Raw genomic sequence first — 27707 nt, forward strand, 5'->3', positions numbered from 1 at the left:
ACCACCCGTTGTTTCTTACTTTTCCAACTCACAAGATTGCCTCCCAAGAATACACAATAACCAGAAGTTGATCGCCTATCAAAAGGACAACCAGCCCAATCAAGCATCGAGTAGCCAATAACATCAAGATGTCCATGATTCTTGAACAATATCCCTTTACCCGGTGCTCCCTTCAAGTATTTAACTATACGTAGCACTCGCATCCCAATGTGTAGTACGAGGAGTACTCATAAATTGACTAACAAAGCACTAACCGCAAAAGAGATATCCGGGTCGGGTAACGGTTAAATAATTGAGCTTACCCACCGTCTCCGATACTTACTTGGATCATGAAGTAATTCACCTTGTTCTGCATCAAGCTTCACATTAGGATCCATCGGAGTATTAACAGGCTTCGCTCCAAGAAAACCAACCTCACTAAGAATATCCAATACATATTTCCATTGTGATAATGAGATACCATCACGTGAGTAGGCCACCTCAATGCCCAAGAAATACCGCAAACAACCCATATCTTTTGTGCTAAATTCCGCTGTAAAACCTGTTTCAATTTTTTATGCCCACGGAATCACTACCAAGTAATGATAATATCATCCACATACACAATCAGGAGAACACACCCAGCAGGGGAAGTAGAGCTAAATACAGAATGATCTACGGTACAACGTCGCAAACCAAACCGAATAACTGCATCACTGAAACGACCAAACCAGGCACGAGGAGACTGTTTCAATCCATATAATGCCTTGCGTAGACGACAAACACTGGTAGACTCCCCCTGAGCAACGAACCCCGGGGGTTGCTCCATATATACCTCCTCTACCAAGTCCCCATGAAGAAAGGCATTCTTGACATCAAGTTGGTGAAGAGTCCAACCATAATGGACAGCAAAAGAGATGAAAACACGAACGGAAGGTATCTTTGCTACAGGAGAGAATGTATCATCATAATCAACTCCATATGTCTGGGTGTAACCTTTGGCAACTAGACGTGCCTTCAGACGCTCAACAGTGCCATCTGGTTGAAACTTCACTGTGAAAACCCAACGGCAACCCACAGCCTGTTTCCCAGCAGGTAACGATGTAAGTTGCCATGTCCCATTATCCTGTAGTGCCTGCATTTCATCCTCCATAGCTTGTCGCCAACCTGGATGAGCAAGAGCCTCTGCAACAGTACTTGGCACAGACACAGCAGATAAAGAAGCAACAAACGAGGAATATGTAGGAGAAAGACAATTGTATGATAAAAATCGAGAAAGAGGGTAACGAGTATGTGTATGACAAGACAAACCACTATAAGGAGTAAACCGAGGATTGGGTTGACCAACACAAGAACGTGTACCTTTGCGCAATGCAATGGGAATGTCAGTAGTAGAATCAGGCTCAGAAGCAACTGGTGGATCAGAAGATGGGACATTGACTGGTGGAGAATCATGCATATCCAATGCAGGCGGTGATTGTACTACCTCACGTTGAACAGACCGGCGCCGTTGATAGGTCTTGTCGGCGAACTGAAAACTAGGCGATGACGTTGATGACTCAGGCATACTCGCTAAGGGAATAGGCGGTAGTGGAGCCATAGTCGAAGATGGAACATCTTCAGAAGGACCCGCTGTAGAGGAGTAATATGACTGATCCTCGAAAAAGGTTACATCTGCTGAGACATACAACCGCCGACTAACTGGACTATAACACTTATACCCTTTCTGAGTTCGAGAATACCCAAGAAACACACATTTGTGGGCCCGTGGATCGAGTTTATCATGACCAGGAGCAAGACGATGCATAAAACAGACACACCCAAACACACGAAGTGGTAAAGTAAAAAGTGGACTTGTGGGATGGATAGTGGAGAAAGGTATGCCCCCATGAAGCACTGAGGATGGAAGGCGATTTATGAGATAGCATGCTGTAAGAACAGCATGCCCCCAGTACATTTTGGGGAGGTTCATATGAAAAAGGAGGCAACGAGCCACATCCAGGAGATGCCGATTTTTTCGTTCAGCCACCCCATTCTGTTGGGGGGTATAAGGACAAGAAGTCTGATGCAAAATCCCATGAGATATAAGAAATGATTGAAAACCAGAGGAAACAGACCATATATTCTTTGGCATTATCAGAACGCAAATATTTAATAGAAACATGATATTGATTGAGAATTTCAAAGTAAAACATACGGAAACATGAAAAAACTTCAGTTCGATCTTTTATTAAATATAACCATGTCATTCGGGAATAATCATCCACGAATGTAACAAAATATTTATAACCAGACATATCGCTGACACGACACGGTCCCCAGACATCAGTATGGACCAACTCAAAAGGACTAGACACACGACGCTGGACACGAGAAGGAAACGACACCCGATGGTGTTTGCCAAATTGGCATGCATCACACTGGATAGGACTCATAGATTTTGAAACAGGTGAAAAATGACGAAGAATGTCAGGTGGTGGATGACCCATACGACAATGCATCTGAAATAAGTCGGAAGCAGTTTTCTTTTGAGCAGCCGCAGCAATGAGGTCTTTGTTCAGGTAGTACAGCCCATTGGACTCATGTCCGCCACCAATCATCCGTCCGGTCCTCAGATCCTGAAAGACGCAACGAGTGGAAGTAAACGTTACAGAACAATTCAAATCTCTAGTAAGAGAACTAACAGAGAGCAAGTTATATGGGAAAGCTGGCAAATGGTAAACAGATGAAAGAGTAAGAGAGGGACCCAAGGTTGCATTCCCTTGACCAGTGATATGGGACTGTGAACCATCAGCAAGTGTAACGGAACTAGGTGACATAGAAGTAATATCAGACAACAGCTTAGAATTACCGGTCATATGATTTGTGGCACCAGAGTCTACGACCCAGGAAGTGGGCGCAGAAGAGAGTAAACAGGACGGACTACCTGAAGAAGTCTGTGCCAAAGTAGCAGTAGGAGTAGAGGAATCCACCACCTGGTTGTGACGCACTAAGGACTCATACTCGGCACGAGTCAGCATAATGGTACTAGGTAACTCCTGTGACTGATCAGGAACCTTATGTACTGGAGATTCTACTGCTTCGGCATAAGCAGCCCGTGGACGAAGCTCAGGATGTAGGGTATAGCAATAAGACTCAGTATGGCCAGCTCGCTGACAATGGTTGCAATAACGAGAACTTCCGGCACCCCTACCACCATCTCGGCCACGACCAAGAGAAAAGATTGACCTGCCACGACCCCGAGGAACACGTCCTCGGCCTCCACGGCCACCAGAAGACTGAGAGACCATAGCACTTGCTACAGGTGCAGATGATAATGAGTCAGGCACACATCGAAGGACCCGAGAAAAGACCTCATCTACTGATGGAAGAGTACCCTGGGAGATAATCTGTTGTCGGAGAGAAGAATGAGTAGGACCAAGCCCCCGGAGAAATAACACAACTCTCATATCCTGTTGGCGCTTAGCCAACTCTCTAATGTTATCAGTGGTAGGCAAATAAGTATCCAATTTCTCACAAAGGGTGGTGAATCTAGAATAGTAATCAGATGCAGACATGTCTCCAATACGTAGGTCAAATAGCTCCTCCCACACATCACAAACACGGGTTATATTATCACGACCCGAAAACATAAGAGCACATTTGTCCCAAATAGCTTTGGCTGATGTACACTGCATAAACTGAGGACTAATCTTGGAATCCATGGTATTCCACAACAATGTTCGAATAGCAGCATCGCCAGAACGCCAATCATCCTCCTTTGTTTTATCCGTAGGTGGAGATGAAGTCAGATAACTCAGCTGTTTGGTGGCTAAAAAATATGTTTCGACTGCCATAGACCAAGAAGGGTAATTGGTCCCATCGAGCTTAACAGAGGTCAACTTCAGATTAGTGAGACTGGTATCCGTGTTTCCAGAATTGCCAGCCATAACTCAATAATAATATCAAAATAAACTTAACCGAAATTTGCACCTTGTGCACCAATTGTAATAATTACCACCAATTACCACCAAACATAATAACTCATCAGAACAGAAGCACAAATCAACATAGGGCATTAACAAACCCAATAATCAATCATCGCAAGTAAACTTCAACACGAGGCAGGGACTTTAGTTTTGCAAGAAAAGAACGCCTATGTGATATGCGTCGGGCAAATAATAGTGTGATTCACCAAAAATTAATAATCCCATTCTCAAATATTTCTTCTGGCTGCTGAACCTATAATGCTCGTTTACACTTGAGTATGAGCAAGGCCCACCTTGTGACTTCACATTCCTCTCACTCACCTTTTGACTCTGATGGACATCGTTGGCAGCTCTGTGGAACCAGCAACACTCATGAACCAGCAACCCTCGTAGAATCAGCAAAACTCGTGGACTCTGGAGGTCATCGTTGACGGCTCTGTGGAACCAGCGACGCTCGTAGAACCAGCAACACTCGTGGATTTCGTCGTGGCTTCACATTCAAACTCAAACTCAAACTCGCGGCTTCAGAACTTGGTGGAACATCGCCAGATCTGAGTTCAGCAAGGCCCAGCGATGCCGGACTAGAACTAGGCAATGTTGGCGCGACTCAGGACGACTCAAAGCGACAGTAACGAGGTGTCGATTTGGTGAATCGACGGATGAATCAATGCCGGAATGGTGTCGCAAGAGTCGCCGGAGTCGCGGGAGTCGTGGACGTTGTGGACGTTGCGGACGCCGGCGGTTGTTGCAGGAGTTGTGGTAGCCGCCGCCAGCGTAGATTCCAAGGCCGGCGGCAGTGACTTCTCCGGTGACAACAGTGGCCTCCGGTGGCTAGGGTAACAGTTGAAGGACTAGGGTTTTGTTTATTGGCTCTGATACCATGATGAAAAACACAATCGTAATTTACTTAATCAAATTACATCATCTATATATATATAGTGAGCATTATGGCTCACTAATTATGGAGAAGACTAAACTACCCTTTCAACAATGACATTAGATGATGAGTGTATGATCTGGAACTACTAGTCTGAGCTTTCATTTTATGACTTATTAATATTTTATATTCTTCGTATATCTAAATATAAATTATGGTTAGTGGATCATAGCAGTAAATGGTGGTTATTAAATGTAATGATTCACTGCAATTGTTCAATTAATAATACAGGTGGAACATGCGTAGAATCTGGAACCGACTCTCGAACCTGTGATAGAGTAGGTTCCAAGTTCCAAAAAATAAGGAATCTATTATCATGGATGGAACCTATACGGAACATGGAACTGCTCACCCCTAGTATTAATTCATGTAATGACTTCTCATTTTAGTTATATTTATTCGAATCGTAATACTAGGAAAACTAGTCTTTTGTATTCTCTTTGATGAATGACAAGTTTCTTCAGTATTGTTACGTTCATTTTTGTTTTGTTTAACTAAAAATACAATAAAAAAAAGAATCAATTAGATCCTGGAACCAACTCAGGAACCTGTTTCAGGGTAGGTTTCGAGTTTCAGGTTACGACGGGTAAGTTTTAGGTTCCAAAAAATGGGGAACCTGTACTCGAGAATAGATTCCAGGTTCCATGTGAAACCTGTAAGGAACCTGAAACTGCTCACCCCTACTTAAAAGTCTAATGGAGTAGCTAGTTTTCATATGTTCCTTTTTTTTTTTTGGTTGGAAATTCTTCATATGTTCGAGAGCTTAAAAAGTGAAGTTCTTGGAAATAATCAGCTCCAGATGAGAATTAACAGGTTGTAAGTTTGAATTGAAGCAGAACTCAAGTAGTTTCTTAGTATGCATGTTGATGAAGCTCCACCAGTCCGCAGGAAATAAGACCAGATCTTTTCAAGTATGGGGATCATTGTAAAGAAAGAATTATGTACTAATCCAGAAAGAAAGCCAATTGGTGCTTTTTTCTGATTCACGTACACTTCAACTGAGAGACATTGAATGCATGCTTGGCAAAACAGCATTTTTGGCTTTTGGTGGAAACTTTCTCCAGAAGAATCCAAGGCTCAAGGGTCCACTCAACCGGAAATTAACAAAGTCCCACGAGGACTTAAATACCTTCTAACCAGCCTGTCCCTTGATCCATATAACTGCCGGTATTCTATTTTCCTTTTTCCCTTGTTTTGGGTTGAAGAAAAGAAACGAAACCTTCATGAGTGACTTGCTTCACATGAACAGCCAATGTCATAGGTCAAACTAAGAAGGTGGCATTTGTTTATTCAACCCCTTTTGGCTGAGAGCTGTTTTATTAATTGTTCGCATCTCAGTTCGGTTGCCATTTCCCATGTATATATATTTACATGAAAACATGTAACAACAGGCGCAAAAATATAGGCTTTTAGCTCCACCAAAATCTAAGGTGTTGATGTCTGTCAGGCGTGTTTTCATGCTGCTTCTCTGAACTCCATCTTGTTGCTTCAGTTGTTCCAGTCAGATTGGTGAACCCTTTCATGTTTATGTTTGTTTGGGTCAAATGGAAAGGTAATACCAAGCCTTAATGTTTTATGTCCTGGAAAAAATGTCTGATTCACAGACTTCCTTGGCGCTTCCAGTTCTAGACATTTCTCAGCCGATTCAGCCTTCCTCTCTGTCTCCAATAGCCGACGCCTGTAAAGAATGGGGTTTTTTCCTCATCGCCAACCACGGGATCGCTAAAGATCTCTACGACAAACTCTACGCTCTCTGCAAGCAATTCTTTAGCCTCCCTCCTGACGAGAAACTCAAGCTTGGTCCATTCTCTTCCGCCAAGACTTACACTCCTCATTTCATAGCCTCTCCTTTCTTCGAAAGCCTCCGAGTGTCCGGACCAGATTTTCTAGCCTCAGCGCAGAGCTCTGCAAATATTATCCTTGATCAACAGAAACAAGAATTCTGGTAACACTGCAATTCTCTTGTCACAGCTCGTTTCTTTGTCTAAGCACTTGTTTGTATATTTTCTGAGGTTCTTTTTTTTCCTTCTCTGCAGTGAGGTATTGGAAGAATATGGAAGGAAGATGTCAGATTTGTCGAACAAAATCATAGAAGTCATGTTAATGATCTTGGGAGAAGGTTTCAACAAGAAATATTATGAATCCGATTTCAAGAATTGTCACGGGTACTTGAGAATAAATAACTACTCTCCTCCTGAGAGTCTCGAAAATGAGGTCGAAGGTCTTGGGATGCACGCTGATATGAGCTGTATAACCATCGTGTATCAAGATGACATAGGGGGACTTCAAGTGAGATCGAAAGACGGAAGATGGCTGGATATAAGCCCTCGAGAGGGTATTCTCGTGGTGAACATAGGAGACATGCTGCAAGCTTGGAGTAATGACAAGTTAATTTCATCAGAGCACAGAGTAGTCCTGAAGCAGCCGGCGCAGCGCTTTTCTCTAGCTTTCTTTTGGTCCTTTGAGGATGAGAAAGAGATATTGGCACCTGATGATGTGGTAGGAGAAGGAAATGTGAGGATGTACACGCCTTTTGTGAGCTCGGATTATGTCAAGTTCAGGGAAAGCACGGAGCGTGGGAAGTTCGAGAAAGTTGGCTTCACTGTTAAAGGATTTGCCGGGAGGGATTAAGGGGGTGGCTGAAAAGAATCCGAGTTCTAGTCCTAGCTTGTGCTGATAAACGAATCACCTTGTAGCCTCCGGTTTTTTTTCCCTATTCCAATGAAGCTGTTATATGTGAACTCATATCAAAATACCTCTGTTAAAAGCTGTTCAATAAAATGAGTTACGATTTCTACTTGATTTTTTTGTGAGATTTGTTCTCCTTTCAGGTTCGCTACAATCTTTCTAATTGTACATTTCTACATAAACATTTTGACGGAGCCAGAAATCCTTCTGGAATTGAAGTCCTTAGGTAAGAATGCTGCATTTCTGCTTTTCCCTTTCCTGCGATTATACAATAATCGAACGTGATCATATTTAGTGTAAGCATTAATTAATGTTTGATTCATAGGTGGATCCAATAACACGCAGGCACATGCAGTTTTCTTAGCTCAGGGTTTAACCAAATTTTGCGCATCAAGAAATGGAGGTCTAATGTATTAAAAGGTACACTTAGCTTTTGTATGGGTCCATGTTCATGTTTCTTTCTTCTCTGATGATAGTTTTATGTCGCCTGGACTTTCTTTAACAATTAATGCATGAAGCTGGCACTGCGCAACTTGTGCATTTTGTGCTGCATTTTGCAATTGAATAATCTCACCAGTTTGCCATGCTGTAGACTAATTATTTGATCTGCAGAGACAGAGGCAATGGAAATAGGAGAACTGCAGTTGGTCATCTCACTTCATGTGCAAGAATACAAGAGTCGGCTTTCTATAAAATAATGGTTCACCCATGTGAGATATGTATAAAGTCAAAACACACATTGTGGAAGATCCTTAATTTTTGCAAGAACTTTTTAGCTGCATGAGTGAATTCCCAAATCGTTGTTCTTGACATTATGACCCAGCTAGAAATTTTGCTCCTTTGGGGGAAAGTGCCCAAGTTTGTGCAAAACTATGAACAATTAATATATATTGTGTGTATGCGTATGCTTGCGTGCGCGCGTGAGAGAGAGAGATGGATGCAATAGTTTATTGAGAGCTTTTGAGCTAACTAATAGAAACACCCCTAAATGGACATGCAGATTGCAGTATATATCCCATGATCGCATATGAACGATTCCAACTTCGAAACCATCCATTCTATCTTTAAGGTCACACCTCTCCTTTCTCAAATAGTGAGATTTACTTGTTGCTTTATTTATTTTTTTTAGGATGGAAATCTCCTTTTGTTTGTGTCCAGCATAACAAGGAGGAAGAAAAGCACAGATTGCTTGGATCACATAAGATTGCCTTTATTATAAAGTGGCAAAATGAAGATTAGATTGTGGCACTTCTAGTATTAAAAGGATAGCACTATACAGATATGAGGCTCCCCAGTTGGACTGCATCTGGGAATCATTCTAAAAGATGAAATTCTCTATCAGCCTTTTATGCAGATTTATTCTCCAAAGAGCAAATTGATAGGTTTCTCAATTTTCATTTCCGAAACTACAAGGACCGAGGTAGATGAACAGTGGTTTTAGTTTCTGTAGGTCATGTGTCATTGGCAATGAAATTTGAATCAGGAACCACTGGCAGAATTACCTCAATACAATAGCAACGTTCTTCATTACTAGTACAAGAAAATTCTTATAAATCCTAAAAGCTGAACATTTAGCAAGAATTGGTTTTGAAAGTAGCCGAACCATACGCTTACAGAAACATAAAGAGATCGCCTACCCACTTGAATAACCGAGCACACAATCAATTACAACTGCACTTCTCAATACTTCCCAGTAATCTTCCAAAGGACTTGTCTGATCATCCCAGCCGGAGATACTGCTGCGCCTCGAAACTGAGATTAAATTCAAGGAAGGGTCATTGTTAGGGTGAAATGTCGAGAACAAACTCATATTTGATTTGCTAATTTTGTTGAAACTGGGGCACTAACCTTAGACTTGAGGGATAATGTGAGAACACCATCTAGTGTAGCTGACTGAATTGAATGAGAATCCAAGTGCAGGTTGTTTACGGCCTCCAGTATATCAAGCAATAAGTACTCCCGATAGGGACATTTCATCTCGATCAATACTTCCTGCTCCTTTACGTTGACTTTGACATCTGTCTGAAGCCCATCTCCTTGAGCATTTCTATCAAGTTCGGCATCGGTTTCATCGATGTTGGAGGCCTTCCTCTTGTTTATCCAGCGTTTTTTGCAGTTATCTGATGTCTGCTCTATCATGTCTGGCAATTTGTTCCTGGTAAATTTCCCCTCAAAGTCGGTTGAGTCCATGCAAGATTCTAGTTCTTCCACTCTTGCTTCAAGCTCTCTTAGGTACAGAATTGTATCATCAAGGATGGATGCTTTATCTATCTGCATAAGCATGATCAAGCTGTAAAAATCCTAAAGCCATGTCCTGGAATCGGGAAAGACATAATTCTGATATTTTCAAATGAAGATGCCATCAATATGATATGCATTCATAGCAAATATATGCTAATAGAGAAAAACTAAAAACATTTCATGAAAAAATTACCTCCTCGATGGAAGGAATCATGGACCTGAGGACCAGAAACTTTTCATGTTCTTTTTTCTTGGTAGACAATATGAGGCCAGCGCAAAAATCAACATCTCCCAGCAATGATTTCGCACCATTCTCTTGCTCAGATTTAAGAGCTTGACCACGGTGCATCAGTGGAACTTTGAACAAAATCTTCTTCAGAGTTTCCTGGTGTGCTCGCGCTTTATGAGTCTCAACCACCCTCCACCTCACAAAGCTGGATTTGCATCCACAGCTGCAGATACACCGTGTCTCAGGCAATTGATCAGGGTTCCTTAGAACAGCAGAAATTGTTCTTCTGTAATGCGAGATGTCATCAGCTCCAAGATCCAGGGAGCTTAATTTTGAGTGGTTGCATTCTTGAAGTTCTTCCAAGTGGGCTTTCTTGCCATTTTCTCGCCCTGGAGATGAAATATACTTGTCTTGGTTCACAATAGCTTCGGATATACAATCACTAGAATTTATTGAACCTTGAACACCATTACTGAAGTCATCATCAACAAAATGCCAACTTTGAACTTGTGATGCCCCTCCGTTCATACCGTCGACCATAAACGAATCTTCGGTTTGGTAATTGTGTTCACACCCATTTGAACACTCATCAGGAGAGTCCATATCCAGTTCTTTCGGGATACTTTCATGTAATTCACTTATGTTCTCCGGGTCAAATTTGATTTCTTGAGCGGGTGAATATAGGTTCTCCAAAACCAACTCATCCACTATGTCACAGTCGACCTTGGCACACATAGGCTCATTATCAGCATCTCCATTGCGTGGTATAGAGGAAGATTTCTCAGAACAAATCGGCTTGGAGAAATCTAGTAAAGAAACTTTGATGTGTTGCAGCAGACTAGGGTCCTCCGGTACCTAAATGCAAGACATTCCATAGAACGAAGAATAAGATAGAATTTATGTCAGTGGTGCACATATAGATCTAGAATATAAGGTAATCCACTCCAGCAGCACAACTTACCAGCTCGGTCACACCAAGCTCAATCACGCCTCCAAGATAGGGAAAACATACCACAGTCTGGAAATCACAGCAACAGAACCATGTCATGATGTCAGAAGCAATGGAATCATTTTCACTGTTAATGTCTACAGAGATTGTGAAATTAATTAGATAGACCAGACCATTCAAGCCTGCTGCTGGAGGTCTTATTCTTGAACATACAACAACTTTTTTGTTAAAGAAATATCGAGATCTTTCTTTCTTTTTGTGTGTCACTTTAACTGTAGGCGGAATTATATTTTTGCTGTTTAGTAGAACCATGAGAAAGTGTTACATAGTATAATGTAATATTTGGGTACACGTTTTCTTTCCCAAGCTTTTAAATGGTACAACAAGGGCAAAGACTTGACCAAGTGAATCTTTCTCTTTTTTTCCCAGGATTTTAAACGTACTCTCTCTGGCAAAAGAACCACTTTTTTTTTAGCCGGAAGGCAAAAGGAACAAGTTGAAGTGCAAGCAATCGACAAGAACATCAAACTAGTTTGTTTTTTTGAGTAAATGGAAGTAATTCAAGTGCAAGCATTTCACAGTCTAGAATCTTTTACACGCGATGCACATGCACACAAGGTGCACACACCATAGACTAAGCCCGTGAAGTTGTGAAAGCAAGGCGTGAAATTGTGCGTGAGAGAGAGAGAGAGAGAGGGAGAGAGGTACCTGAATAGATGCACTCTGTGCATTAATTGAACCCGGTCCAAAGAAAATAAACACAGAAAACACAGAATTAGTTCTCGCTAGGCAAACCGTGTATCTTTACTAGAGCATCAGCTGAAATAAAGGCAATTACAAAACAAGTTTAAGGCTTTTAAGCCCCTAAATCCCAACCTTTGCAAGTAGTGAGCGAGAAAACACTTTGCTATCTGCATATTGAGCATTACATAGCCAGATTGTTTGGCCATCCGCTAGCGCTCTTCCCGGAAGACTACATATGTTAAAATTATCATGTCAATATGGCACGAAAAGAAGCAAAAAATCACTAATAAAAAGTATAGAGGAGAGAAAACTAACCCTTCGCCAGGATTGAATACAAAGGACATGCAAACCAAGTAATACCACTCTTCATCTGTGAGATCCTCTGGAGATAATGCAGCAGAGGGCCGCTTGTTTTGTGCATCAGTTTCCCCTTCAAGTAGGGACTCGTAAAGATCTCTCAATTGCTCACTCCTCTGTAAGCCGATCTTATCAGGTTTAAGCTCCACGGCTTGGACTGTCTTCCTGGTCTTGATGTCACCATTGTAGTAGCCATCACCCCATTGTAGTACACTTCATTAAAGATAAGAAAACAAATGAGAGGCATGAACTATTAACCAAGTTCAAAAGCAATTCTACGTAATGTACAAGAAACAAAGAAGGCGTAACATGTATGAAACTCTTAGGAGTCCTGGATAAGCAATGTTTCATCTGAGAATGACAAAGCAAAACAGATATTATTCCAAGATGAGAAATTTTCTGTGACAGCAACTTTGAAAAATATATATGTTGCAAGAGTTTTAGTATAAAGGTTTCTTCTTTTTCACTTCAGGACATCTCTCTAATTTGGGAAGAGAAGGTAGAACATGGATTTGAAGCAACCGCTGACCTCTCATATTTAACAGAAAGGAGATATTCGACATTCCACAGAAAACTGTTTTCAAAAGTATAATACATTTATGGCATACTCAAAAAAGAGCGCATTTTCTTTCTAAGCTCTAAAAGCTACTTTTGATTACTTTCACACACACAAACTTCAACTGCAGCTCCATTTTTCTTCGAAGACGAGGATTCCTCTGGAAGGACAACTTTGGCTTCAATGAGAGCTAAATTCAAGTGCATCTGGGGAATGAGGACACTGTTCGGTGTTCACTCTACTCCATATGACCAAACCAGATTCAACTCTCTCCTTTACTAAACAAACCAAGCAGAATCAAGAATCCTGACACTCATGACCTTAAAGACAAATGCTAAAACCGAGCTTTTGAGCAAGTATGAAGCTGCTTTTGTAATATGCAGAAAAAGCCACATTAAACCAGAAAAACAATCAATCATCCCTGAAAATGGCAGCTTAAAATATCATCACCAGACATTTAAAGCACCATACCGTGTATGGATCGATCAACTGCATTAAGAAACCTGACTTTGACCAGGACATTTTCCCAATTTAAGAAAAATTAACCTCCTTTAAGAAGAACCACAAAATTAAAAGCGACTCTGAAAGAGGAAAACTTGGTAGATCTAGTAAGCAACACAGATTGACAACGAGAAACACATCACACACCCTTGTTTTGTAGCTGATAGTGACCAGAAAATTGCGTAGCTCCATTGGATACTCCTCACAGCCACGGCAAGCTGCTTTCTCAGGTTTGCTGGTACACCTTCATTGCCTTCTACGCCAGTAGCCATTTGAACAGCTTTCTTTTTACGTTTGCTCTAAAGTTTAAATTGCACAGTCACAAGATTTAAGAACCCATGTGTGATAAAAGAAGAAGTGGGTTCTCTTCTTTGGGCAGAAATCTTGAGTCTTTTACAGCTCTTTTAACTCTCTCAGCTCAGCAGATGTCGAGAAAGGACTCAGAAAAGGTAGCTACTGTTTTCTGTCACTTGTAATTCTATTGAGCAAGATTCGGTTGGACTCTATTAAATTGGATTCCATGGACAAGAGAAAAGGAAAGAAACTATAAACAATGAATGCTGAAGAGACCCCAACTGAACTGAGGATTTGACAAGAATATGAAGGACAGAACTGTTCCTTTCCATAATAATTTCCTGAGAGTTAACCAGTGATGATCTCTCTTTTTCTTTTGTATTTTATCGTATCATTAAGAAACAGACAGGACTCATTCAATAGGGAGTTATTATAATCAAACTAGCGATTAACAAACTTCTAAAGTAGTCAAATTTACTGTTTGTGCTGCCCTTTTATTATCCGAATTTTTGTACGTGCTGATAAAAAGAGACTGCAATCATTTGAAGTGGTGGGGATCACATTTTCAGGCAACCAAAAATTAAAAAAAAAAAAAGTCAAATTCAGGAGACAAAATCTACGTGACACATACATACATATTACGTAGAGATGACGTGCTATTTGTAGCGTATGTTATGCCTTTTCTCCTCCTTCTCCTTCTTTTTTTACTGTTCTTTATGCTGATGCATGCATCTTCATAAAAGCACCAATCTTGCAAGTAGATCCTGCTGAGGAAACCAAGACAAGAAGGTGGGTTTTGAATTAAGAGAGAGAGAGAGAGAGAGAGAGAGAGAGATATGTCACGGCAAAAGGATAAAAAGTAAAAGGAAAAAAAGAGGAGGGCCCATTTTTGAAAGGTAGCAACATTGACATACATTATTGTAATAACTTTTCTTGTTTGGGTCTTCTTAAAAGCTGATGTCTCTGCACACACAAGGAGGCATGTGGTCTTCCCCCATCTCCCAGTCACATTCACAAAACCCAGAAGGCAAGAAGCATAAAGAAGTAAAAAGCTGAACCTCTCATTCTCCATTGAAAACTTGTTCCGGGTGGATTGAACAATCTGAATCGAGCTCAAAGGGTTGTATTTGGACACTCAGCACTCGACATTTTAATTTCGATACCAAAAAACGAACGCCGGATTAACATACCGGCGCAAAAGAGTCGGGTGCTTAGAAATCCTCGAAGAACCAGCATAAAGAAGTAGGCGACAGATATGACGACAGACCGAGCAAAGAACTCACCTGAGCCATGTGTGACATCCTTGGACTAATTTATTAAGATATTGTCCATTTTGACTCGTCTTATATCAAACCACCGAACCTCACGATTTTGTCCTTTGACGTATAGGTGATCATTTTTTCATAAGGTCACCCATCTTGAGAGTGCTTTCATCTGAGCACGCTTAATTTTGAAGTTTCAAAGCTAAGCATTGCCCTTACGTAAAAAAGCGTCTCCATGAGTTAATTTTAATTTTCACATATATATCTCAGAATCGCTTTCTCCCTGTTTAGTGCATAGTTCGGTTTATTCCTACTTCCTTCGCCATCCTAAAAACCTATCAAAAGCCGCTCCTTGTACAGACTCTCTGGCCCTAGCGACCACTCCCCTCCCTCTTAGGACCGAATCATTACACCATGTCCCTCTAACTGCTCGGTGTTTAACGTGGTCTTTCTTGTCGGACAGATACTATAGATTATGAAATTTTCATGCAGAAATCTCACGCCTCGCTTCTTGAATTATGTTTTGTAGTAAGTTCTTTAGTCTTGCCTCTCCTTCAAGGGTTCTCTTCTCCATCCATGCTTCGAGCTGGAACGCTAGCTCTACCACAGATGCTGCGAACACATCATGAGAGGAGCGAAAGCCAGATGACGAGCGGTGATGAGTTGTTCATGGTACACGCAGCTTTGTGTCGGCACAAAACTGGGGCTTGTCTTTGTCTTTTACCTTGTTTGGAAGCGGGTGATTTCCATCTCCCGATGCATCATTCACACTGATTCTGACTGTTGCTCACTTGTCCCCTCCTCCATCAATTTAGTCACATGTCACGTGACCAAAAATTTCTGCATACAAATCAATAATATTTGATTCAATTCTCGATGCGTAGCTCCAATTATAAGCGGTCCCAAACACGGCCACATCATTATTTCGTTCATCGTGGAGAATCATATGGAGGAGTCGTGACTGGTCTTGTCGTTTTCTGTGCAAATATTCAGAATTAGACAGAGGCCTCGAATTCGAATCCTGCCTTCGAAGTTGATCATGGCGTGTCACGCTGGAAAACCAATCGCATGGAGAAGAGAAAACGAACAGCTGACGCTATCATGAGAATGGCTTTGGACCCAAATTTCATATACATATTCATACGTATTGTACATCAAACTTTCAGATGTGTATTGTATCAAAATAGGAATATTTATATTCCAAATACTTAATTTGACATGCTTAGTATATAGTATTACGATAGTTCCTACTGGTCGAATTGGATCTATCTACCGACAAAGGGTGGGGGACCAAGGTTAAAAGAAAGTCTTGCTAATATATGCATGAACTAATGTAGCCGTGTAAGCTGTAGTTTTCCTTACTTTTGGCAGGATTTTCTTGGGTTTGGAGAGCTCTGTGACTCTTATCAAACCGTTCTTGCAACGTGCGCTCGCTTGATATCATTTCTCCCGCATGCTCTACACATATGAAAACCCTGGCAAATCATACGACGACTTTCAAATGTTCTCAAAACCGTCAGAGAACGGCGCATCGTGCTCTTGCAATCTGATATACAGATCGACGTCGATCCAAGAAAGAAACAGTGAGAGCCATCGCCATCTCCATTTACTCCATAGTATCTTGATCTACATGATGGGATGACTCTGGCGATTAAAATAGTTCATGCTTCTCTGTACTCGGTGAATTTCTGATCCATGTCCATCGGCGAATATCGAACATCCACGAATATTACTTATAGATATATACATGCAGACAGTGAATTCTTGCTGATAAGAAATTGGGCACTTGCAAAGCTTTTGTTGGGTAGTCTGAACAGTTGTTTTGCTCGTTGTAGTTTCCTCTCGGACAGATAGAATAAGACGAGGGAAAGCTACAAGGGGAAGCAGGGAGATCGGCCAACAAAATCACGTGGCGTGATCAAGAAGCGATTGATCAAATTCGGAATCCATGCGTTTGTCCCCCCCCAAAAAAAAAAAAAAACACATGTTCTCTCCCAAATGGAGCCCGTGACTACTGCACAAGGTCAAGAATGATTGGTTCACGTTTGCTTTTTCTCCTTTTAATAGCAAGGAAACAGCATGAGTTACACGGTAAAGTTTGTATTATGTGTTGTTGGGTTCTACGCACTAATTAAGTTTTATCTTTGAATGTTATTTCCCTCGTTGAGACATGCGCGAGTCAGGCGATTGACAAAGCAAGCAAGTCACGAAAATGTAGGGTTTATCGACAGTGCAACTACGATCAGCACGTCTCGCCGGTTTACCGGGACAAACAAATAGGAACGAAACTACATTGATGTGTTTCGTCACCTCGCGATGAACTAGCACCCCAGACATACTTATTAAGCAGTCGGTAATGTTTAAATAGACGATACTTGGATAAAGAACACCATAAGTACCATAACTTTCATACGACGCTTACTTTAATATCATAACTTTTTTCTTCTATCACTTGAGTATCAAAACTCAAACAAAAAAAAAAAAAAACCGTTCACTTGAGTTCTATGACTTTCAATCGATTATTTAAGTGTCGTGACTTAAAAAAAAAACATTCACCCAAGTGTCGAAAACCCGACATGGCACGGCAATTGTGGTAAGCATTTTTAAAAAGTTACAGTACTAAAGTGATCGGTTAAATAGTTATATGGCACATTGGCACTCAAATGATCGGAAAAAAAAAATTATGACACTCGAGTGAGCGCCCCTCGCATGAAAGTTATGATACTTACGGTGGCCTATTTCCGATAACCCGAGCAGCCCATATTTTTCTTACAATAAAAAAAATACCCCACTTCTATAAGATGATGCCACACTTTGGGCAGGTCCATAATTACTTACATTATCCCTATAATCGAGGAGTGCAAAATAGATAAAAAAATATACGATTTTTGTCATTACCAAGGAAGCTGCCCGGAATGATCATGGAAACAACGTGACCGCTATAAAGGACGGCCATACATCTTCCGAGACATTCGAGTGCTCGGACCCCCCCGCACCATTTTCATCGTTGTTCTCTGCCATGAACGCAGACGAAATCGTATATTAATCGTGCGTGGGGGGGAGGGTTGTAATGAATGGGGGGTACTTATGGGGATGAAGACAAACCCCGTGCCCTGGAATAAATAATTAATGAGGGTGGAAGGGTTTCTTTCCCGCGGTCGGGGGTCGATACGACGTCGTTTTTTCCGGCCGGGATCCTCCTCTCATTCATTGACCTCGGGACGATCTGTCTATTGGTGCGCACGTGAGTTGGTCGGATGCTCGAGCTCGACTAGGAATCATAAGGGGGTTCGCATCCCTCCTTGCCCACCACCCGCCCAAAAGGAGAATGATCTTTCCCTATGGGAGTAGGAAAATCATAGCCGAGATAGTAGATCCAAGGCTATAGAACTTAGTGCGGGTCCTTTGTCGAAATTTAATGGCCTTCTGTTTTTCTTTTTATTTACTATTTCTCGATAAGGGTTGCAAAATGAAATATAATATGCCTCGACATATTTTTTTTTTCTTTTGTTTTACCCCCCTGCAACTCTTCCTCAGCCAGGCTTGGTCAAAATAGCAGAGCAGGTCAAAATAGCAATAACATGGCAAAAATGAGTTCCTCGTCATTAGTATGTTTACCTGCGACAATCGTTGCCTCTCGAGAGAATCGATAACCGCATCTCTGATGCACTTGCCAGTACTAATGGCCTTAAACTGTACTTAAAAAAGTGGCTCTTAGGCTTCAAGAGTGAGGACTGGTTCTTAGACACCGGGACCGGCCTCCTAAATGCTTTTGCTAAAGGCACTATTGGACAATGCTTTTTAAATTCGAAATCTGACAAAATGAGCCCACGAGATTCTCGCGTAAGAGAGATGGTGAAATTATTTTTCGAGACATTTTATTATAAATCGACAAAGAATACGACCGACGAAAATCATCTCTATCGAATAAAAGAATTCAAATTTAGAAAACGTGATTAGGTTCTTAATACATGTCTTAAGGTGGCTCTACAAGATTGTGCATTTATGTACTTACGTCGTCTGTCCCAATATCCACGTTCTCTTCACACCCGGAATATCAGCATTGAACGCAGGAGGAGTTGGTGCGTGGGGTTGTTTCGTCTGCGTAGCACGTTCGATTAGGACAAAAAGAAAAACACAGATTTATTTCGAATGATACCGACATATGTGTGGGCCTGGATATCTCTAGATGGTCCGATCTGAAGCTAAGCAACGTGGATTCTCTTCATGCCCCGTTTAGAAATATCGAGTGTGGCAACAAATTTGGCCCAGAAGATCCAACCAAAGGCCCAGCAAACCCAATAAACGTCCGACCCACCATCCTGCGATGAATGAGGTGAATTCCGACATGTTTTGGTCATCCTTTGTGTGAATGCTTCGCACCGAACATTCATGGCATAAGTTGGCCAGATGGGGATAGTTCTTTTCGGGCCAAAAGACGAGGAGGTTGATGTGTTACCAGTAAAGAGAAGAGAGGAGCTGATGAGAGTCCGACTGAGAGATGTTATGAGATCTGAAGAACTGCAAAAGGAGAGGAAACACGTAATGCACTTGCCTGCACAATATCTTCCAATTTGAACTGCTGGACAAGTCAAATTCTGTTTGCGGTGCTAGTTAACCCGTACTTGAAATGCAGCAAAGGGCAATGAGTCGAAAAATTATAACAACAGAAAAGAAAAGCTTCTACTCACTGGTAACGATTTGTAGAAAAGCAGACCATTAAAGCTATAATCACAACCCGAGAGAGGAATTGACACATCGACTCTAGCTGTACAAAACAGCGCTGCTGCGAAATCAATGAGCTAGCTACTACTTCAGCTGTTTGATGATTCCTTTCGGTTAAATGTGGAGTGGATGCGAATGGTGCTGTGCTCCTGCGTGCTCAAATTGTCGATCGACGAAATACAGTCTTTCATTCTCTTCAAGAGAATGGGCACCATGGAGGCATTCGCTGCTGTTTTCTCTTTAAGCAATTGGACCTTCTTCGATATCTCTGCATGTCTTTCGACCGCTACTGACATTTCTCCTGCACCTATAAAATTCTCGGAATCAGTGCTAACTTTGGTTGAAGTAATGCGAGCAAGATACTGATACAACACAAGGTGATGCAGCATGGAGCATGCCAAAACACTGAACAGAAAATTTAAAAACAGTTGGCTCATTGAGCATCCACAAGCATTGCACTGACAATAACAAAATCGTATAGCAGTTTGCTCCACGAATATATTGTTACTTTGTGAGACAATCACCGAGTCAGGTGTAGAATTTTAGTCAGTTCATGGTAAATTCCCAATTATCGACAAGTTAAGAAGTATTACTCCAAAACCTAATGTCTCCATGGATGACTTCTGCCCAACAGCAAATAATTTGATTTACCGAACATGCTTTCAGGTTCTCTTTTGTTACTCACTCCATCACATCCCCTATTCTCTAGATTACAGAACGAGACGACATTAACACTGAACCAACGCTGACCAACGAAGAACATTCAGGTCACCATCCCACTTTTTTCCCCTTCATACCACCAAAAAGCTCACACAAGACTTGATTGCTGTTGTTGCTACCCCAAGCAAAGTCAACTAAACTAGGCAGATAAACAAATGCTAGGCCTAACCCATGATTCTACTGACAAGGAATCACATCTCACCCGAGGCTTCAGCATCATGACAGGCGAGAGAAAAAGGTTTTCCATGCCCCTCCGAAGCCATAAATAACTCACACATCCGAGATCATCTTCCTCATACATAATCTACATCCACAACGAGCACACAACGTAAAACATCCCGCATCGCATATGACGTTCGGCCTCCTCTACATGCTTTACACCTGGTGAATTACCAACATAACAACGAGCAAAACTCAACAACAACAATAACAATCAGCAATGCCTACTCAAACTCCACAAAAAAAAAAAAAAAAAACCCCTTGCCCAGCATCACAAAAACCGGGAGCATCTTTGTTTAGACAGCATTTTTCCAAGTTTTAACCCAACATAATCAAAGCATGCATTTTTCAAGTCTCCCCCCACCACGTACATCTTCTGCTTCTCATGCATTTCTCTGGGACTGTACTACAATACAATCACAGCCTGCTCAGGCTCAATCCCAATCAAAGTCGCATAGTGTCCCGAGAGAAGACAGACACCCACAATCGAAGCGCGCTTAACATACCTTGGTCGGAATCCCCTGAAGTTCCGGGCCGGGAGCCGGCGAAGTCGAATCTCTCGGCGGACTTGAGCAACTCGAGGGCCTGCTTGAGCTGGTCGGGGAGAGCCGTGCGGTAATGGAGGATCTTCTCGGCCATCCGCGACACGTCCGACTCCAGCCTCTCGATTTCCTCCGCCGATTCGTGCCCTACTTCGGCATCCTCGGGGATTTCGGCGGACGCGGGAGCTTCCAGGGTTCGGAAGGTGCTCATCGCCATGGGATCGAAGGAATCGGTGATGTTGGTGTTCTTGAGCTTCTGAATCTTCGATCGAAGCTTTGAAAGTTTGAAACTTTGGAACGGAAATGGCGGCACTCCTCACTGGCTTCAGTGCTGAAAAGATCGGGCTCGTCTCGGGTCGGGTCGGGTCGGGTCTTTTTTGGGCTTGCATTTTTCCAGTGTTTGGAACTCGGTCGAGCTTAATTAAAGATTCGAATTTCCTTTTTTTTTGTTAAGGAAAAAAATATATTCAGATTTCCTCCTCCAGCTCTATTTAAAATAAACCAAGATTATCGCAATCAGTAAGCTCGTGCTCAAGCTCGAATTCATGCTTAATAAAGTCGAATATTGTCCCTTGAATATTTATAAGATACATTATGTACTTTTAAGGATTTATATATCTACTTTAAAGATATAGAATAAAAATTCAATTTAGGGTCATGAGCCTGAGCCTCTCAAGTTGATTATTAACGAACGCTAGTTAATTATTCGAAATGCAAATATACTGATTAATTGTTCACACTCTACCTAAATTTACCAACTTCGTATTATACATTTACCAAATCTAACCTTACTTACCACCGTGGTGTTTGATTCAATGATTTAGAATTTGGTTCGCCCGTCAAAAGTCACGTACTCGATTTAGGCTTACCACTGTCCTATTCTCCCCATTCAATATTTTGCAGGTTGGTTAACCAATTTTTTTTTTAAATTTTTACTAGATAAACAACATAACAAACCACAGCAAGAGGATTATAAAATAAATAATGCCAGAGATTGCAAAATTGGTGGCTTTTGTTATTGCTAATGAATTTTCCCATCAAAATGAGAAAAATTTACATATTGAAATACATAAAAAATATTTTTCTGCTAGACTTTAGATTCTGATACAAAACGACAAATCTTTGAAAGCAAAACCACTCCAGAAATTGGTTGGTACTTTGTTTGTTTTTCTTCCCTTGTGCTCTCCATTCACTCCTACTTCTGTGGGTTCGTCTCTCTCTCCCCTCTTCGTTCTTCATCGTGATGAAGAAAAGTTGAAGACCCAGATTCTTGGACTTGTCTCTGAAGACGCAATGGTTGGAGGTCGGTTCATTTGCTTCCCAAAGTGTTTGCCTTTTTCCCTTTTGGACCCTTTTCTTATCCGTTGAGCTTCTGCTTTTCTGAGTTTCTCGGGGTGCATTTCCTCTCTTGTTGACGACGCGATGATGATGCATAGCAGACAGAGGATGGGTCGCTCTTGACGTTCTTTTCTGGGGTAGAGATGTTAGTGTACTCACGCACGTATGCTGTTTGATAGAATGCCCGGTAGACAATCGTGAACAAATTATGTTAGCCGTGTGATGTTTTGCCAAAGCTGCTTACTTGGACATTTTTCCAAAGCTAAAAGCGCCTGTGCTCGACAATTATAGTAGACCGAGGGATGGGTCACTCTTGATGTTTTTCTGTGGTAGAGAGGTGAGTGTACTTACGGACGTATGCTGTTTGATAGAATGCCCGGCAAACAATCACGAACATTTATGTTAGCCATGTGATGGTTTGCCAAAGCTGCTTAGTTGGACATCTTTTCAAAGTTAAAAGCGCCTGAGCTCGAAAGCTGCGTAAGGTGAAAGAGGAGCTGCGAGTGAGCTCAGAGGACCACCGTCTTTCATTACTTTTGGATTTGATGTTTTGGACAGATTCCGAGAAAGACCCACGTGTTAGTTTGTGAACTAGGCTTGTGTGTTTGATAAATGATTACCCATGATGATGAGTTTAAATGCCGAGTTAATGTCTCTAACGTGGCCTCCATCTTTTAGAAGGATGGGCAGTTGGATTGCTCAACTATGTGGGGCTGCTTTGTTTGCAATTTGGAAAACCAAGATAATGTCACCAGGCAGGAGAACCATGCTTTTGTATGATTTCTGAAACAAATTGCCTTGGCACGTGTCTATGCACACATTTGCAAATTTGGCTATCATACAAATTGGAAAAATGAAAAAAGAAACTTAGGTTAGGTATTGCACATTACAATGTATAGCTTTTGCTTGCATTCTCACATAGTTTTTCTTCGATCATTTAGGAAAATTTGCTTAGTGAAAGCTAGCAAAATGTTTTGGTTACTTAATAATCCCACATATAACCAAGCATCCTCGTGGCTTAGCTCTTTCAGTTCTATTTGTTTTTATTATTGTCAAATTTTTTGGAAACATGTTAGCAACTACTCTTTCCACTGTTTGGATCGGTGAGTGTCCTTAATACTGCACTAATACCATAACAACTTAATCTAGCACTTCAGCAGTGTCGTGCTATCTTATACTGGTTTGTTTTGGCTTAAATCAGGTTATGTCATGGGTGGTGGTTTATCCGAGTTGTTCCATATCTGTGCCTAATTTACCTGACTATATCTGCTTCCAATTAAAGCTTTGATATTTGCATACAGCTTCTTTGGAAAAGTCCAAAAAAGAAGACACTCCTTTATGACACTAAGTTAACTTTATTACCCTGGACTGCCTCTAAATTTTGCCTTTCTCATCTCAGTATATTCTGAGGAAGAAAAATAAAATGCAGTTCTTAGAACTTTCTTTTCCTAATCCTCTCACCCCATCCCATTCGCCACCTTCTGCTCATTTCTCAACTTCTATTTTACCGTCGCATCAACCCATCAAACCTGGATACAACTCAGGGTCAGTTCCTAGATTGTACACATCATTCGGAAAGTTCTCTAGGCCACTCGTTAGTTTGGGAAAAAGCAGCCGTTCAGTTAGAGTTCGTTGTGGAATGATAGACCATGATGACAGTTTTTACATGAGGAGGTGTGTGGAGCTTGCAAGGACAGCGATTGGCTGTACAAGTCCCAATCCTTTGGTGGGATGTGTAATTGTCAAGGATGGGAAGATCGTCGGTGAAGGATTCCATCCTAAAGCTGGTCAGCCTCATGCTGAGGTCAGTTACATTAGCTCATGTTAAGGTTTCACCCTCTATCTTTAGTTGCTTAATAACTAGGTGATAAAAAACTCACTTTTCCTCCTTCTGGAGGACATTGCATTGTATTTTGGTTGGTTTCTTCCGCTGGCTGGAGAAGGTGGTGGGGGGGCAATGCCACTGTGACCACTAGGCTCGGAGCTTCAACCCTCAACCTTCCAAGTAGATGACAGTAATGCAGGGCAGTCCCCCTTGGGCCGGAGTTTAGCTCTCCCGTGACTTCACCCAGGTCACAGCTGAGGAACTTGAGATATTAATGCTGCTTGTTCACATCTTAATTGATGATGAGCATTCTCTGTCGCTGTTCTAAAGTTGAACAGTTACGGGTTCCAGGTTGCCAGCTAGTATTGATAAGCAACTTAAATAATTCCCTGCAGAATATCCTTGTATCTTTTCCTAGTATTCTATGGAATAACGAAAATTGTGAATCCATGATTTAGGTTATGAAATTTCAAAGTCTATCTTCCTGTCTTATAAACTAGTTGCATCACAACACCCACGTGCAGGTGTTTGCTTTGAGAGATGCTGGTGATTTGGCAGATAATGCAACTGCTTATGTGAGCTTGGAACCATGTAACCATTTTGGAAGGACTCCACCATGCACAGAAGCGCTGATCAAAGCCAGAGTAAGAAAGGTGGTAGTTGGGATGGTAGATCCTAATCCACTTGTGGCTTCAAAAGGTATTGATAGATTAAGAGCTGCGGGGATCGAGGTGACCGTTGGGGTGGAGGAAGCGCTGTGCAAGAATCTCAATGAGGCCTTTATACATCTGATGCTCACTGGAAAGCCTCTTCTTGCTCTCAGGTGGTTGCTTCAGTAATTATAGATCTTTGTTCATGTATGTCATCAGAATTGAAGATGCACCAATTCACATGCGCAGGGGAGAATATGTCTTTAATCTATACTGGAACTGAACTGTTTGAATCAAGCAGCTGAAATAGTTTCGAGTGCACAGGTTGATTTGACTAAATACCCTTTGTATAACTTTTAGGTACTCCATCTCCCTTAACGGTCAAGTCTCAGATCATCTTGGTGAAGGAGCCACTGACTCTGGTGGGTACTACTCCAAGTTACTGCAGGAATATGATGCAGTCATGCTCTCTTCAACCTCATTATCTGATAAACCGTCACTTCCCACTTCCCAAGAACCTGGTGCTAATCAACCTCTTCGGATAGTAATAGCAAGAAGTTCCAATGCCAAGCTCGAAGTCCCGGGTCTAACTGCAGGAGTTAATTCCAAGCTTATAATCTTTACAGACAAAGAGAGTGGTGTGGAATCAAAAGCGTCACTGGAAGGAGTCGAGACAGTTATTTTCGATCGGATAAATATGAATGCCATCTTGGACTATTGTAAACGTCAAGGTCTGTGCAGTGTTTTGTTAGACTTCGCAGGAAATGCATATGACTTCGAAGAGCTTGTCAAGGAGAGCGTCGAGCAGAATATGCTGCAGAAGATTTTGGTCGAAGTATTGCCTCTATGGTGTGAAGGAAATGACAGAAATGCACGTTTCCCATTGAACACGGCGGAAGTACGCAGAATGAAGAACTTGCAAACCAAGATCTACCGTAAGAGCATCATATTAGAGGGTCATCTTTAGCAGAAGAATCTTGATCAAAGCAATTTTTTTTTTTGGCCTGTAACCTTGTGCGAGATTCTGTGCATTGAAATAAACGGTGATATTTGCTTCACTCGTGAGAGTTATTATGTATCTGGCTCTATCAATGTAACTGAAAAGTAAAATTCGGAAATGGATTTTTATGACGGTTTTTTTTATAAGATAGATGAGGAGACATGTATCTGACTTTTATAGATGCCAGGAGCTCTTCCATGATCTGGAAATGCTTTGAATTTTTCCCAATCTTCAACCATACGGTTAACAAGATTACAGTTATTTGCTCATAAATTGTCTAACAACTAACTCTGGATCAGAAAAGAAGAATGACACAGGAAGGTTCCACCACAGACAGCTGCACGTTCCATATGGAGCTCAAACCACTGCCATGCCACTCACTTTTCCTACTTAAAGATTCAAATGCATGTAAAATCAAAATGCTCATTCCTGGGCTATGACTACTTGAGTAAATGCTTGAGAAAGATTAGCAATAGCACAAAAGCGCATAGCGCACACAATAAAAAAATCTATGTTAATTCATCCAGAGTGGAAAATGGGATGGCACGAGTCGAAGAAACTCAATTAAAAAACTTTTGTCAAATTCCATACCCAAGGTTTCTTACATTCGCATAACTGAACTAGTCTCCCATGGTATATACATCAGATTTACCACAGAACATACAAAAACTGTGATATCATGCTCATACTGTAGTAAAGCCTGAGCAGCTCTAAGAGTCATGATGCCAACAGGATCATGGTTGTTCTTTTGGCGAATCCCTGGAGCCCCCCAAGTTCCCCAAGTGGCTCTCTCGAGGTTTCTCGCTCGATCCAAAAACAAAACCTTTCACACGATTCTCGGCTGATAATATCGCCTTCTTAATCTGGGAATGAAGACATCTTGGATCAATGACCACCATGTAATCAAGGACAAACGAAATCAACAATTTCTATGTCAAAGCACAACAAGCAGAAGAAGGGTATCCAATACCGCCTCATACCCATTAAAAGCTTTCGCTTGAGGATACATACCATGCGTTTTAATCCAATTGCGGTACAGCAGCGAAAGCCATAACTTTCGGACAGGCAACATTAAAGAAACAACAAAGATTTGCTTGAGATAGATAAACTATAAAGTCAGAACCCTGATATGCATCAAAACTTCCCAGCAATGAGCTTCTGCTTCAGACAAAACACGAATCAGAATCCATGTTGCGAGAAATACAAACGGACAGTGCCACATGTCCAACTGAGAGAAAACATCTAATCTCCAAAGACATTCATCCCCGTCACCTCAAACGCAAGAAACAGCAGCCCGATGACAACGTTACGCGCGCATAAATCAATCAACCAGCGTAATGGATCAAATAGTCATAGTGTCCGATCCTAGCTAGTAATTCAACTCTGTGCACCAGAAATTCCCCCAAAATCATTCACGTCCCATCACAATTTCAGAAATTTTATAAAACTCTTCGCAAAGTCGGCAACTTTCACATCCCACTCTTCTTCGGCACCCAACAAAAGAACAAATTTCATGGAAGAAGGAAACAAAACCCAAAAAAACAGAGAGAGAGAGAGAGAGAGAGAGAGAGATTAAGAAGACGAGAAGAAGAAGAAGGGACTGACGGGATCGAGAGCATTAGGTTCGGGGCCATAGTCAGCAGTCAAGAGGAAATAGGAGGCGGTGATGGTAGCCACCATGGTTGTCCTCCTCACGAGCTTGTCCGTCCTGGGGTTCATCGTCGTCGTCCTGAATGAAACCGCCCGCTCCGTGAACTGTGAAGAAGAGGAGAAGCGACAGCGAGCAGAGAGGACACAAGCAGAAGGAAGAAGAAGGCGTTGGAAGATGAATGGAATGATTTTAGACTATAAGAAAGTATATTGATTTTAAATTGCTAGTAGATTTTTTTTGTATCACCCTCTAATTTTGTGAACATTGATTTATTAAGTTATAAGTGCAAAATGTATATTTTATTGCAAGATAACCAATCTTGACTAGGGATT

At 41.5% G+C, this 27707-nt stretch overlaps 5 protein-coding genes across 7 annotated transcripts; 2 read left to right on the top strand and 3 right to left on the bottom strand.

The window, feature by feature from the left end:
• Positions 1–2183: 2183 nt before the first annotated feature.
• Positions 2184–4218, bottom strand: LOC130140033 (uncharacterized). 2 transcript variants are annotated; one of them, XM_056318276.1, is made up of 2 exons: positions 2906–4218; positions 2184–2597 (listed from the first exon to the last, which is right to left on the bottom strand). In XM_056318276.1, exons 1-2 carry the CDS (start codon positions 3906–3908, stop codon positions 2560–2562), a joined length of 1041 nt encoding a protein of 346 aa, XP_056174251.1. In that variant the 5' UTR covers positions 3909–4218; the 3' UTR covers positions 2184–2559. The 2 variants fall into 2 exon arrangements, with proteins under 2 accessions (XP_056174251.1, XP_056174250.1); XM_056318275.1 differs by having other exon boundaries at positions 2831–4218.
• Positions 4219–6056: 1838 nt separating this feature from the next.
• Positions 6057–7689, top strand: LOC115678171 (gibberellin 20-oxidase-like protein). The gene is made up of 2 exons (XM_030601498.2): positions 6057–6829; positions 6921–7689. Exons 1-2 carry the CDS (start codon positions 6453–6455, stop codon positions 7513–7515), a joined length of 972 nt encoding a protein of 323 aa, XP_030457358.1. The 5' UTR covers positions 6057–6452; the 3' UTR covers positions 7516–7689.
• Positions 7690–9062: 1373 nt separating this feature from the next.
• On the bottom strand, positions 9063–13778 carry LOC115678189 (transcription factor EGL1-like). Its single transcript, XM_030601528.2, has 8 exons — positions 13297–13778; positions 12051–12305; positions 11868–11964; positions 11700–11714; positions 11004–11060; positions 10007–10897; positions 9421–9843; positions 9063–9324 (listed from the first exon to the last, which is right to left on the bottom strand). Exons 1-8 carry the CDS (start codon positions 13419–13421, stop codon positions 9253–9255), a joined length of 1935 nt encoding a protein of 644 aa, XP_030457388.2. The 5' UTR covers positions 13422–13778; the 3' UTR covers positions 9063–9252.
• Positions 13779–19256: 5478 nt separating this feature from the next.
• Positions 19257–21273, bottom strand: LOC115678095 (uncharacterized). The gene is made up of 2 exons (XM_030601399.2): positions 20876–21273; positions 19257–19737 (listed from the first exon to the last, which is right to left on the bottom strand). Exons 1-2 carry the CDS (start codon positions 21126–21128, stop codon positions 19520–19522), a joined length of 471 nt encoding a protein of 156 aa, XP_030457259.2. The 5' UTR covers positions 21129–21273; the 3' UTR covers positions 19257–19519.
• A 783-nt stretch (positions 21274–22056) lies between these two features.
• On the top strand, positions 22057–25870 carry LOC115678093 (riboflavin biosynthesis protein PYRD, chloroplastic-like). 2 transcript variants are annotated; one of them, XM_056318274.1, is made up of 4 exons: positions 22057–22214; positions 23551–24053; positions 24599–24897; positions 25085–25870. In XM_056318274.1, exons 2-4 carry the CDS (start codon positions 23673–23675, stop codon positions 25689–25691), a joined length of 1287 nt encoding a protein of 428 aa, XP_056174249.1. In that variant the 5' UTR covers positions 22057–22214; positions 23551–23672; the 3' UTR covers positions 25692–25870. The 2 variants fall into 2 exon arrangements, with proteins under 2 accessions (XP_056174249.1, XP_030457256.2); XM_030601396.2 differs by having other exon boundaries at positions 22058–22214; positions 23451–24053.
• Positions 25871–27707: the final 1837 nt, after the last annotated feature.

The sequence above is a fragment of the Syzygium oleosum genome, unplaced genomic scaffold (assembly GCF_021117445.2).
Source record: "Syzygium oleosum isolate NSW1041296 unplaced genomic scaffold, Sole_v2.1 Sole_v2.15, whole genome shotgun sequence".
In the NCBI taxonomy this organism is placed as follows: domain Eukaryota; kingdom Viridiplantae; phylum Streptophyta; class Magnoliopsida; order Myrtales; family Myrtaceae; genus Syzygium; species Syzygium oleosum.